Consider the following 15,247-nt stretch of genomic DNA (forward strand, 5'->3'; position numbering starts at 1 on the left):
CTGTTTTCTGCCAATATCAGGCTTTCTCCCTGTGTTATTTTTCCCTTATTATATCTTTTAGTATTGCTCTTATCCCTAATAATTTTTCCTTCTACTTACTCCTTTCTTCATCTTGAAGTTATTGTCATTAACTTAACCTTTCTCTGTCTCTGTTTCTGTTTTGTTTGCACACTTACCCACAATGTCCCTTAAAAATCTCAGTCCTGAATGCTGTTTCTCAGTTTTTCTCAGCTTTTATTAAACTCTTTACTAGACATTCATATATGTGTGTGTGTGTGTGTGTGTGTGCTCATGCACGCATATAATATATATGTAGGCCAAACTAGTAAAAGTTATCCATAAGAAAAAGAACAAATTGAAACTAAAGATGATTAGATTAGATAGGGGCTAGGTAGATAACAGATGACTCATAGATGATAGTATATAGACAATAGATTACATAGATTATGGATTAGGTAAATGCTATCTAGAAAGGTAGCCATTTTATATAGATAGCCTACATAATTATGTGACAGAGATAGATACACACATACATACATATATATAGAGAGAGAGAGAGAAAGATAGATAGATAGATAGATAGATAGATAGATAGATAGATAGATAGATAGATAGATAGATAGATAGATAGGTTTTTGAAGAATTAGCTCACATGATTAAAGAGGCTGAGATGTCCCACAGCTAGTCAGCTGGAGACCCAGGAACACCAATAATCTGGTTGAGTTATAGTTCAAAAGCCTGACTATAAGGCATCTATAATATAAATCCCAGTCAGAAAGCTAGAGATGTTTTTCTAGCTCATTTCCTTCCATCTTCAATTCTGTTTGGTCCCTTACAGATGACAAACTGCTCAATCTTGCTAAAGATCCAGAAACACCCTCACAGACACTCCACTAACAATGTGTGATCTTGGCACCCCTGGACAAATTGACACCCAATTAACCATTACAGTGGCGTTCAGCTTTTCCTATGTGTTTTCCAGCTCCAAGTGATTTTCCACAACAACTCTTGGGAACTGTGATTAGAGAAGTTTTTGACAGGGTACTTTCCAGTTGCTTTTAGAAAAAATGATATAAAACACAGAAGAAATTAAAGGTAGTTTGAAAGTGATGAATTTTCTCAGAGAAACAACAGTAAGTGTAAGGAAAGCATAGCTCATAAATAACTTGAAGCAGGATGAAGATACAGAAAAACAAATTATTGTTCAAAGTACTGACACTTGTATGCTAATAACTATGTGAATTGCCCTTGAAGCAACTTCCCAGTATTCATTTTCAGTACCAAGAGAAGAGAAATCTACAGAAGCTACAAAAATAACTCTTTCTTGGTTGGGGTCAAATGTCAAGAGAATAAACTAGAGATTTAAATTTTTACTCTTCTGTGGCAGAACGGGGAACAAATAACACAATAGGAAGCTCTGAACTACTACAAAATCTACCCCATTCATTAAACTACCATAACATTCATTTAAAGGAATGTCAGCAAAAATCAAGGAACATGGAAAATAGACAAAAAGGACCCTCACCCCAAAAGTAACTGTGAAAGAACTTTAAAGATGCTCTGTGAAAACTATAAGGATAATAATTATTAATGCATAGAATTACAAACCAAAGTACTAAAATGTTAGAGAGTAGAAACATGGAAATGAGACAGTTAAAAGGTAGGGTTGTTTTTTTTTTTACGTTTTTACAGATTAAACATCAAGTTCACTTTTAGAAGAATAAACATAATGGTGTTAGAATTCCCAAGGGAACAAAAACAATAGGACACACTCAGTCAGGCATTACCAACTGTTCTGAGAACCAACTGTTCTGAGAAGTGTGGCATTAGGCAATTCATTTATGAGAATGTCACAGAGTATACTTAAACACATTTGACTGCAAGGTTACCATCCCCCATAACCCTAGGGGACCACTACTGTGCAGTCCTCTTTGACCAAAATGGATGTGGCTCATCCCTAGATGATATACAGAAACACACAATTGTTGAGAATTAGCTGGGTGCCAGTGACTTACGCCTGGAATCCTAGCTACCCAGAATGCTGTGATCTGAGGATCATGGTTCAAAGCCAATCAGGGCAGGAAAATCTGAGTCTCTTTTCTCCACTAAACTATCCCCTTCCCCCAAAATATGGAAGTGGTGATGTGGGTCAAGTGTTAGAGCACTAGCCTTCAGCAAAAATAAATTCAGCAACAGAACCCAGGCAATACTACTACTGCTGCTGCTGCTGCAAGAAAGAAAGAAAGAAAGAGAGAGAGAGAGAGAGGGAGGGAGGGAGGGAGGGAGGGAGGGAGGGAGGGAGGGAGGGAGGGAGGAAGGAAGGAAGGAAGGAAGGAAGGAAGGAAGGAAGGAAGGAAGGAAGGAAGGAAGGAAGGAAGGAAGGAAGGAAAGAAGTATTGATTCATGCTGTATGGAGTCTAGTGGATCTAAACTGTAATAGCCGGATCCAGCAGACTAGAGACCTCGGAAATGGTTAATGCCTATCTGGAACCAAAGACAGTTTGAAGACTCTTAAAAATTAACAGGCTACACTGTGCATTAGTGTCTCCTGCATGTAAACATAGTGACTTTGGAGGCTGAGATCTGGAGGCTCACAATGTAAGGCCAACTTAGGGCAAATTGTTCATTAGTCCCCTCCTCAACTCTTACACAGTGCAGTGGTGTGTACCTGCTATCTCAAGCTGCAGGGGAGGCTGGCATTGGGAATGCTGTGGTGCCAGGCTAGCTGAAGAAAACCAGTCTGTGAGACTGTGTCTCCATAGGAGGGAATTTGGATGTAGAGTATGGACTTGTGAATGCAGTAGTAACAAGAAGCCTCCAACCAAACAGGTTACAACTCAGGCATGCACATGAACAGGAAGCAATCGCCTACCTTAAAAGTAAACATTAAAAAGCAATGCTATATATTGCTATGGCTCAGTGTTGTCATGCTGATTTAGGAAGCATAGTGAGTGAAGCAGTGCTCCAACCTCAAATACTGCCTCTTTTTGAGATAGATTAAGCAAAGAAATGTAAGGGTAACAGAAAGTTAAAGTCAAACCCCAACAGAATCAGCACCAGGGAATGTGAACTTGCAAGGGTGGGCCAAGAAAAAAGGGGTAGATAAAAAGAGGGAGAGAGCACAGTCAAGAATTCATTGTGTAGACTACAAAATTAAGAAAAATAAGGGAAGAGGTAGATTGGAAGGCAGTGAGAATGTTGAAATAAGTAACACAGATCAAGAAGCATTGTACTCATAAACCACTATGTTAAATGGTAAAAGAAAAAAATGTAAAGATGAAGATTTGGAAAGTACCATCAACTGGAATGACTTAATGGCCTCCTAGAACTTTCTAACAATTAGGTAATTCACTCTATATATCCCATTAGGTAAAATACTCATGAAATAACAGCAAAAAGATCTATGAATATGAAGCAAGTATCAGCAAATTTTAAGTTTTAAATCAGCAAAGTACCTACACAACATTGCCTGATCACAATGAAGCAAACCAGAGGTTGATTCCAAAGGACTAATGCACCATTGATGCCCAAAACCAGCTTTAAAAGGAAGAAAACACCTCACCATCATTCAGGAGTCAAGAGAAATGGAATCTGAAGTAGCTAAAAATTTAATAACAATGCACAGAAAATTTCACTAAGGCGCAGGTACAAATAAAATGGTGTCTATAGGAAAATTTACAGTTTTAAGTAGGGACATTAGGAAAAGATAAGAGCTAAAACTAATTATCTCATGTTTCTGTTCAAGTAGTTTGAAAAAGCACAATGAAAGAAATAAATGCAGATGCAGAAATTAATGATGTAGAAAAAAACATTAGACAGGGTTGAGAAAATACAGAAAGCTGATTCTTAGAGTAAATAGGAAAATAAACAGAGATGACAAAAATAATTAAGCAAACAAAGAGAGACACACATATGAACCAGATAAGAGTGGAAAGGATGCTATAATCCTGCAGATCACATAGGCTGAGAAATCAATAGAAATGTATTAGAGATCTTGAGCAGATCATTTAAAATAAATTTAAATACTGAGATGAAATGAGCATTAAGTCTAGATCAAAATGTATTCAAAACAAAATAGTAATACCTGAGTAGATTCATAACCATTAAATGAGTCAAAACACTATGTAATAACACAGTCCAGTAAAAATCAAGGATGTGGGGGCTGGGAATGTGGCTTAGTGGTAGAGTGCTTGCCTAGCATGCATGAAGCCCTGGGTTCTGTTCCTGCATACCACATATATAGAAAAAGCCAGAGGTGGCACTATGGCTCAAGTGGCAGAGTGCTAGCCTTGAACAAAAGAAGCTCAGGGACAGTACCTAGGCCCTGAGTTTAAGCCCCAGGGCTGGCAAAAAATTAAATTAAATTTTAAAAAATCAATGATCTATTAGGTAGAACACCTTCCCCCCACAAAATTTACAAGAAAAAAAAAACACAGAGGTTTCCCTAGTTTTTATTTTATGATGCTGCTCTAATCCTGACAGAAATCCCTGTAAAAAGCAATATTACCAAGTAAAACTAAAGGTCCATCCTTTCAATAGAGATGCAGAACTTTGAATAAGGTATTATCAAATTATATCCAAATATCATGGTTTAAAGATCAATACAGCAGAAAGTTGATAAATTTTGGATGTTGAAGAAAGAGTTCAAGTGTCTGAATTTGCTTCTATTCTTATCTGCCAGCCTTGCATTAGTTTTTAATTAAATGTTTTAACTAAAATGAAGGTAATGACATTAGAAAAAAAGAGTCTTAATTTTAAGAAAAATGAGAGTAGTTTAAAATGGGTCTAGAAATGAGACCTTTTGCACCAATAAGAGTTTCTAAATTTCCTTATTTTGTTTTTAGAGTCATCATGTATGCACACTTCCATTTCTTTTCATTTGCAAAGGACTGAAAATTTCAAACAACAATCCCCTGACCTAACTTTTCTAACTTCTGAATTCACCCCAAGAACATGGACCTTCAAAATCTTTCAGACATTTCATCTCCTACTGTCCCTCCATAATATTATCATGCCATCATGGATTTCACTTATGTCAGCATTGTTCCTTTAAATTTCTACTATGATGAATGAGATGTATTCACTTAGAGAAGTCCATCACACTTTCTTCCTATGAATTTCCAGGGCAGGTGTTTCACCACATTTATACCCTTTACTGTTTTTTTTTTGTTTGCTTTACTTTGGTAGTACTGGAGTTTGAACTCAAGGCCTCATGCTTATCAAGCAGCCACTCTACCTCTTGAACCACATCCCCAGCCTTCTTTACTGTTTTCTTTTTAAGTTGACACAAATATCCTTATAGCTTTGCTTGTCATTCCATGAATGATGGGTTTCACACTTACAAGATGAAGTGATTTGTACCCTTGTTTTTCTATTTGCAAAAGTTTGATACCCCAGCTGTCTATCAATAAATGACAGAACAGAGCCCTGTGAATCTTCCTGTAGTCCAATTAAATATTAAGCATTTGTAATTACTGTATGTTGAGAAATGTAGTCACATATTTTCCTCAGTATGATTATTTAAATTTGCTTTTCTGAAATTGAATAAACTAAAATACCTAAAGAACATTCAGAAGGTAATTTTTAAATCTTTATTTTCTACAGAAGTGACTTGGAAAATATTAGAATATCCGTTGTATGCAAAACTTACAATAAAGTGCAGTGTCAGCCAAGTTGTAAACTTTGCTCACTTGCATTCTGTATTTTATTATGTCAGCCATTTCTAGCAGCCATTCAGACAGTAATTTAGCTTCTTGTTAATATCTGTAATTTTGTAATTTACATTTTATACCAGTGTAGTGTTAGTGGGAATGTGATATGAAATTGTACTTGATATCACAGTTGAGTCTGTGACATGGTGAGCATTTTTCTTCTTCATTAGCAAGTCAGCAATTTATATAAGTACTAAATGATTCCCACAATAGCAAATACAAAAATGCCAATAGAATATTGGATTCATAGAAAAATATTGACTCTGTGTATATAACAGGATCTACATTAACCCCCTCGACACTCTATGACACTCACTTGGGTCAATAATAATAAATAATGGTCTCTGTAAAGCAGAGAAGCAATTTCGATTCTATGACTGAATATTAGATATGTTTAAATTTCCAGAGCATAAAACATATGCCATTAAAATATTTGCATTATCAGTCAGAAACACAAATGTTCTTTGGGATGATGCTGTGACACAATGTATGTTTGAACTAAATATTCTTCAAGGCATCAATGATCATGCCACCATTCCAGCTATTAGGATTTCACCCATCAATAGAATCACTGGGAAGTAAGATCATTATATTGGCCTTGATTCTTTTTTTTTTTTTTTGGCCAGTCCTGGGCCTTGGACTCAGGGCCTGAGCACTGTCCCTGGCTTCTTCCCGCTCAAGGCTAGCACTCTGCCACTTGAGCCACAGCGCCGCTTCTGGCCGTTTTCTGTATATGTGGTGCTGGGGAATCGAACCTAGGGCCTCGTGTATCCGAGGCAGGCACTCTTGCCACTAGGCTATATCCCCAGCCCCTTGATTCTTGATATGACCTACATAGAAAACCGTGGGCTATTTCTCCATGACTTTTCTGCAAAATCGAGATATGTTATAGTACTCATCCACCCAACTTCTCATGTCTAGCTACTGACCCCATCCCAGCCTCATTGTGACAGATCAATGATATCCATGGGTCTGGGACAAGTTATAGCTCTCATGCTTTATTGGGAGAAAACTAATTATTATTTATGTATTCTTAAATCCTCCTTTGAATACCTTTCGAATATCTTGGCATTCCCATCAAACTAAAACTTCACAGTCACAAGTTCCAGTTCTCATGAGCAATTTGGAAGATGTTGTATTTCATCCCTGAGTCTCCTCTGTGTGCTCAGTTGGACCCAGTCTTCCACAGAGACTCATCCAATCCCTCTAGGACCCTCGGATTCCCTGAGCAATGCCAGGAATATGCAGGGGTTATTTGTTTTGTTTTGTTTTGTTTTTTGTTTTTGTTTTCTGTCACTTTAAAAAATTGTTGTAAAGGTGATGAACAGGGGAGTTACAATTACAAAAGTAAGATAATTCGTACATTTCCTTTTAAACAGTTAGACCCTCCCTTATTTTCTCCCCCTTACCACCCCTTACTCCCCTCTCTCCCAAGTAGTAAAGTTCATTTCCAACATAGCATCTAGTGAGTATCATTGTTGCATAAGTTCACCTTTTGTCCTGCTGTGTCTGTGATTCTCTTTCCCTTCCACAATCAGATAAGCTTACAAGACAAAAGGATACGGAAAACTAAAACAGAAAGAACAAAATAGAAATAACTACATACAGGAACTACATAACAAGAACCTATTATTTGCAATTCTTGGAGTTCATTTTGATATGCTTCATTATATATGGTCCTTTGCACTTAGCGATTGGACTATTGTGATCCACTGCTAAGAATACCATAGACATATGTTAGTTATTACAAATAAGGGAAACCATGAAAGCTATATTTCTTTGGGCCTGGCTTGCTTCACTTAATATGATTGGTTTTTCGACAGACTTCTGACCATGGATATCATTTTGAGTTGTTCCTTGGCTCATCTCTGATTCACTATTCCATTTTAGTAACTTGAGGTATTTTAAACATGGAATTTATATGATATCAGTTATTTAAATGGATACAAAGTAATTTCCTTATTTAAAACTGTATATAATCTTTATAATAGTTACCAAAGCTGTTTATGTGCACTACATGCAAAGGGAAATACAGCTGGCAAAGAGTGAAGAAATGCTATAGATAGTCTTTATCTCTCATTTCCCATGTGGGGATTAGGAGATATTTTTCACTTATCTATATTCCCCTCCTTTACCATGTTATACTTCAACAAATCACTGCTAAAACTTTTAAAATGTGCATAATCCCACTAGTTACAAGTATAATATTTTGTATATTTGCTTGTATTTTTCCTGTGCAAATTTTGCACAGGAATGCAAATTTTCCTGGGTGAATTTTGCATAATTGGCTTTTAATTTAATTTTAATTAACATCATGTATGCATTTTTAAGTTATTTTTATTATCTCTTAGTAGCAAAGGGATTACCATTCAACGTGTCAGTTTACAAGGTGGTCAATGTTACTTGTCTCATCATTCTCCTCCATCTCTTCCAGCCCAACCTTCCTCATTAATTTTCCTAGTTTTATATGATATGCATTGAATATTTTTTAATTAGTTTGAAAAAATTCTTATCTTAAAATGTACATTGGACTAGATCCTACCATTTTTTCTGAGCAGTTGCTTTACTACAGTGAAATCATTACCCCTGAATTTTGTAGTCTAGCACACTAGAATATAAACTTTTCTGATTTGAACATTGCATAAACACAATGAAACTAATCACTAATCTCACATGTATCATGTACATTTAAAAGGTTCTCTTCACCAGAAATATTTTAAGTTGGGAGTCAATATACAAGTTAACATTTCACCTTAGCAAATGTATCCTTCTGAAAATATGTAAAATTTGTCTTCTAAAATAAATTATTTTATGAAGATGGAATGTTAGATAGGTAATAAAACCATACTGATAAATTGTCAATTACCATTCCATTTAAAAATAAACAAAAACATACATTCTGCATTTCTCCTTAAAGGCAACTCTCAATTAATTCAGGAAATATATCTCTAAACTGGTTTTCCCCACAAAGCCTTCTCTGACAGTGACATGCTTAGGCCTTTCTCTGTTCCCCTTCACAGTGATGGTCATTTTGCTTCATAAGTGACTTTCCATTGTTTCTCCACTCCATCCCAATACCATCAGGAAAATATAGAACTCAGAGCTGACTTGAAACATCTAAAATATTTTAGTTATGTAAATTAATATATTCTTTGTCTATTAATTGTATACTTCCACAACAGTCAGTATATTTACCAAACCATATGAAGAAGAAAACTAATGCAAACTAAAATACATTAAAAAGTCTTGTGATAAACTTTTAGTCCTTATTGTTTTATTTTTTCCTGTAAGCTTTCAACTCTGCTTTAAATTGTTTTACATTTTCCTAAATTAGTATGAACTAGTAATACATACCAAAACCTACATATAATAATGAATTCTATTTTGTATGATATAACTTTTATAATTCATAGGTGTGCATAAATACATACTGTATGTACACAGAAAATATTTACACTCATTTATTTTTAAAAGCTTCAAAAATGCAAGAAACAGAATACCTTGCACTTCTACAAGCCTTTTTTATATTTCACATACATTGTAGACAAAGTGCTACACATGAGATGCAATGCTTATGAATATTCATGAAGCATAATTATCTTGGAAAATGCTGCTTCATCACCTCTCCTGATTCTGATGCTGTGCTCCAGTAACTGGCTAAGCCTTGTTGGAAGAAGGACCCTCCAAATCCCAATGAGTCAAAACAGTTCTGTTCATCCATAAGATGCTAATATTTTTCCATCTCCTTATCATATGCAAAGCTTGTTTTCCAAACCTGGATTGTTGGCAGATATTTTATAACTGACAACTGTATGCCGTTCAATCTTTAATATTTGGGACAGCATCTGGAGACACTGCAGCCAAATTTCTTTCCTGTCTCTTACACCCAGACCTCTCAGTTCTGCAGGCCTGTCTGTGGTTACCATTCTCTTCTTCCACCTATTTTCACAACAGCCAACAATAGATCCTTTGTGCCCAAACATCCGCCTTACCTCCCCTTCCCAGTGTCCCCTCTAACTGTACAGTGTTCTTCTGCTCTGAAACTTTCAATGGCTAGAAATTGCCCATTGCCTGGTTTCCTTAGTCTGACATTCAGCCCCTCCAGAAACTGATTCTATCCACCTCCTACATTTGTAATTCAATGCTTCCACTACCTACAGTGAATCCCATAGTTCTATGAACTGAAGTACTTGTTTCCCCACCTGCACATCAAAATTCCCCTGCCTCTTGGCCCTGTATTACATTGTTTCTACTCTCGCTCCTACATGCACATATAGTCCACCAATCCTCTGATATCTTGGTAAAGAATGGTGACTAAGGACCTAGGGAGAATTTCTTGGCCTCTGAAAAAGCAGGAGATACAAGATGTGTGGAAACAAAAGCCAACAATATGCAGAAATCAAAACAGATAGGAAATAATAGTGGGAGTGTCAGTGAATAAAGCTCAGTCTTGTTGTATGAAGACTAAAGGGTGAAATGAAGGATCAAAAAGAGACTGGGAAAACTTAGAAAGGTTACCAGCTGCTCTTATAAGGAACAGAGAGGTAAAATCACTACAACTTCTAACAGGTAGTGAAGAATATTAAGAAAATATTGTATGCCAACAAACATCAAATTGCTTTGTCACTCAATTATTTGTTTCTATACATTCACTCTTAGAGAAATAAAACCATAAGTGCCTACAAGAAGTTGCACAAAAACAATCATAGAAGCTCTATTTAAAATAGCCAAAACTAGGAAAATTGAGCGGGAGGTGGGTTTAGAGTGATGGGGGAGAATCATGAAAAGGGAGATATAGATCAAGGTGCATTGTACTTATAAGCTAATTTGTTGAATGGTAAAACTTGTTGTATATAACTCCTTAAAGACAACAGAAATATAAAAGAGCCCAAAAATATAATAGCCAAATATTTTGGTATTCCCTTTCAATTTTCTAGTTCTAATACCAGTATACACGGTTTCCAGTGTACTCAGATAAGATACAGTGATAGTACAACCACAGGAAGAGGATACAAGAAGATCATCAACAATAGAAGCTACGGTTTCACATGGCATGTTGAAAGTAATTACAACAGTGATATAACAGTTGTTTCCATAACATGGAGTTCATTTCACTTAGCATGATCTTATGTGTTTATAAGGGTATAGCTATTGGGCTCTTGTGAGCCTCTGCTGTGACTAGCCTAAACCTGTGCTAATTATTCCCTATGAAGGAGACCATAGAGTCCATATTTCTTTGGGTCTGGCTCACTTCACTTAGTATAATTTTTTCCAAGTCCTTCCATTTCCTTATGAATGGGGCAATGTCATTCTTTCTAATAGAGGCATAAAACTAAACATAAAGCTACCCTATGACCCAGCAGCCCCACTTTTGGGCATCTACCCAAAAGACCACAAACAAGAACACTCTAAAGCCACCAGCACAACAATGTTCATCACAGCACAATTTGTCATAGCTAAAATATGGAACCAACCCAGATGCCTCTCAGTAGACGAATGGATCAGGAAAATATGGTACATATACACAATGGTTCTTAATGTTTCCTCTCTCTCCCATCCCTTCTCTTTAATTTTGTATTGCACAGCAAGTCAAGACTCTCCCACCTTTAAGATCCTGCTTGCATTTTCATATGCACAATTAGCTTTAAGATGATGGATTTTTAAATTGTATTGTTATAAATAAAGTTATAAATAAAGCTGTTATTTTTTTGGTTTATCTAAGTGACCCATATTATCTTGATGATTAAGGGTTACCATTTTGAATTATCAATTTTAATTATTTTACTACACTAAGATTAGCATCTAAGAAGAACTACATCCTCCAAACTGACTCAAATTCATAAGCTTTGAAAGTTCTACTTTCTATTTGATCTTTTTCTTCACTGTCCGAGCAGATTGTTAACCTTCACTCTGTGTTATTATGTGTATATTTGCTATCAAATTCATTTTATTCATAAAATGTATAAATGTAAGCAAGGGAATACTCGTGTTTGAACTGTAACAGATACAGAATGTAACTCGGTAACCTGAAATTACTTTTTCAATAAAATACAGTAAGTTTACACCATTCTTTCTTTTTAATATTTTATTATCTTTAAGTAGTTGTACAAAATAATTACCATTCACCAAGGCAGTTTATGAATACAGTTCATCATGGTCAGTGTAACCCTCTTCAACATTTGCACCCACCCCTCCCAACCCACCCCTTCCCCAACTTTCCTTAATTTTTAGGTTATATATTGAATTTTTGGCCATTTAAAATAGCAGTTCATGTATATACAATGCTTCTTCATCTGTTTCATCCCTTCAACATCTTCACCCCACCCCTTCAACCTATCCCTTCCTTAATTTTTTCTCAATTCTGTGAGATATGCAATGAATTCTTGCCTGCATTCTTCCCCCTTCGCTCTTTATTCTTCTCTCCTCTCCTCCCCTCAGTCCCACCTTCCTCTCTTGCAAATACCCATTTACTGGTTCTTATTTTGTTGGACTTTGATGTAGTCTTTCTAAAGAATTATACTATTTGAGCTTTCCACTGAGTCTACTATACTTCAGTTAATTCATTTCTAGCCCCTTGCTTACCATCTAGTGTCATAGCCAAGATAGTGAATCAGCCTAGATGTCCCTCAGTGGACAAACAGGTCCAGAATATGTGGTATATGCACACAATTGTATTCTACTGTACCATCATAAATAATTATATTATATAATTTGTAAGGGAATAGAAAGACTTAGAAAGATTATATTAAGTAAAGTAAACCAGACTCAGAGAAACACTGGTTGCATGGTTTCCTTATTTGTGGTAGCTAGAATGTGCCTCTAAATCCACAAGTGAACACATTGAATGATGTACCATTCATTTTTATACTTAACTTTTTTTCCAAGATAAAAGACACTAACTAGGATAAATGAGGACTAACTGTACTCATTCTCAGATAAAATGTGAGTCCTAGAATTCTTGTTTTCCTCATAAGAAACACTGCCAATTTTTTATAGAATGACTTTTCCAAGGTAGTCTCTAGTAAGAACTACACATTATATCTCTTTCTACTTACAGATGTCTTCTTTCCCTCCCTTCCTTCCTTCTTCCCTCTTCCTTCCTTCGTTCCTTCCTTCGTTCCTTCCTTCGTTCCTCCCTCTCTCTCTCTCTCTCTCTCTCTCTCTCTCTCTCTCTCTCTCTCTCTCTCTCTCTCTCTCTCTCATTGTTGGCAGTCCCGGAGTTGGACTAAGTCATTACATTTGTTATAAAAAGGAGCTCTACCACTTGAACCATGCCTCTATCTCTGCTTTTTTGTTGATTATTTTGGAAATGGAGTAGATTAAAACTACAATCCTGTACCTCAGTCCTCTACATGAGGTGTGAGATACAATATATATTGGCATATGTCCTTATGCAGATGTTTCTAATATGTCTTTTTTATATCATACTGGTCTTGTGAGAAATAGAGTATTAAAGCAAAAACTATTAGAGGCTGGGAATATAGATCATAGGTATGGAAGAGTACTTGCCTGGCAAGATAGAGAATCTCTGCCCAGCACCACATACACACACACACACACACACACACACACACACACACACACACACACACACACAAAACACACACAAATACAAGGTTAGAGTACTACATTAAAATAAATTGTATCATGAAAGTAGCAGGTTCTGTAATCTTCTCTGGCTTAATGCTCAGATGGCTGACTGATTAGCATAATGTTAGTAGCACTGCAGATGTCTTTGAAGAACGTCATGTCTGGGATTAAACCAAGCCCAGATTTATAACTTCACAAATATGCATTTAGCATTCGCTAGCTCACTTGCACCCTGAAATGCTTTTCCAATTTAAAATTTGCACATAAGACTCTATTTGATTTATCTGTTGGTATATATATATATATATATATATATATATATATATATATATATAATGATGGCTAGGGAGCAAACACTATTAAAATGGATAACTAGACAGCCAAGTTAAATGATGCTTTTCCCCTTCTATTATCTTTGTCACCTCTATTAATCTAAGCCTTGCAAATGCATCTTTGCTAGAGATGATTGTGGCTATGAGACTGTCACTTAGAAGTCTGTGTGTGTTGCCATGGTGCTTTGAGATTCATTTAAAAAGAGAGCAGTGTAAGGTGTTAGTGGCACAGATCTATAATCCTAGCTACTCAGGAGGCTAAGATCTGAGGGTGATGGTTCAAAGCTAGCCCAGGCAGGAAATTCCATGAAATTCGTATCTCCAATTCACTACCAAAAGTCTGGAAATGGAGCTGTGGCTCAGGAACAATGCCGAGGCGCATGCACACACAGACATGCACACACACACACACACACACACACACACACACACACACAGCAGTATTATTTTTGAGTTCTTAATCTGCTTTGCTCAGAAGTCATGTGTTAAGGTGCATTGTCTCTTCATTTCACTACCATGTTATAATTTCTCCTTTTCATTGCTAAAACACCAGTCACTCAGCCATTCCCACTATTTCTAGCCATCCCTTTCACATTATAGTTCTAACATTCTGGTCTAGACTTTCTCATATCTGAATATATGAACTTTGACTACTAAATCTGTACTGATAATTTACAATTTTAAGTCTGTAGGGAAGAATTAAACTCTGAGTACCAACAACCTTCCAGATGTTTCTATTCCGTTATGATGTGGTTGTAGAGACCTGACTCCTCTTTTTCTGTCCACAGGCAACAAGTCCTCAGGGATTATTAAAGGAAAATGCTAAAGGCTCTCTTCAAAAAAGTTTCAGGATTCTTAATGAAGCCAAGAAGTTAGCAAATGATGTAAAAGGTTAGTAGACAAATCTTTTGATTCTATTCAGGTCAGTTGCATAGTAATGGGGGAGGGTAGTTATGCTAAGATACTATTAAAGAATTAAATTGTTTTGGCATGACTTGTATAATCATTCTATAATCTGGATAAAAGCTAAGTAAACTTTCTGGTGAGTTTTGTAATGCTTTATCTTCCTGTTTTATTTTCTCGCTAAATAAATTCAACTTAATATTCATATTTCAAAATTTTAATCTAATCTCTATATAACATTCCTTCACTCATGTCTAAAGATTAGTAATCTTTGGTAGCACAAATTTGTAAAGTACTGGGCTGGGAATATGTCTTAGCAGTAGACTGCTTGCCTTGCATGCATGAAACCTTGGGTTTGATTCCTCAGCAGCACATAATCAGAAAAGGCCAGAAGTGGTGCTGTGGCTCAAGTGGTAGAGTGCTAGTCTCAAGGAAAAAGAAGACAGGGAGAGTGCTTAAGCCCTGAGTCCAAGCCCCAGAAGTGGCACAAAAACAAACAAACAAAAATTCGTAAAGTACTAAATTCTACTTGCTGTGGTTTCAAAAATAATTTTAGCTACATTAGGCAAATGTAGCATTAATGTCTGTGTGGAGCTTTCACTTTTGTTTGTAGATTCCGAACTGTTTTCAATATTTTAATATTGAATATTTTAATATTTTCATTCCTAATTTAAAATATCAAAGTCAATAAAATATCTACCTTCCTGTATT

The 15,247-nt window shown here is 36.0% G+C and overlaps 1 protein-coding gene across 1 annotated transcript in view; it reads left to right on the top strand.

The window, feature by feature from the left end:
- Positions 1–15,247, top strand: part of Lama2 (laminin subunit alpha 2) — a 547,138-nt gene that overhangs the window by 456,791 nt on the left and 75,100 nt on the right. Inside the window, exon 41 of the mRNA XM_048354062.1 lies at positions 14,422–14,524. Within this exon, the coding sequence (XP_048210019.1) occupies positions 14,422–14,524 (103 nt within the window). The remainder of the gene's footprint in view (positions 1–14,421; positions 14,525–15,247) is intronic.

This window comes from Perognathus longimembris, chromosome 9 (genome assembly GCF_023159225.1).
Source record: "Perognathus longimembris pacificus isolate PPM17 chromosome 9, ASM2315922v1, whole genome shotgun sequence".
Lineage (NCBI taxonomy): Eukaryota > Metazoa > Chordata > Mammalia > Rodentia > Heteromyidae > Perognathus > Perognathus longimembris.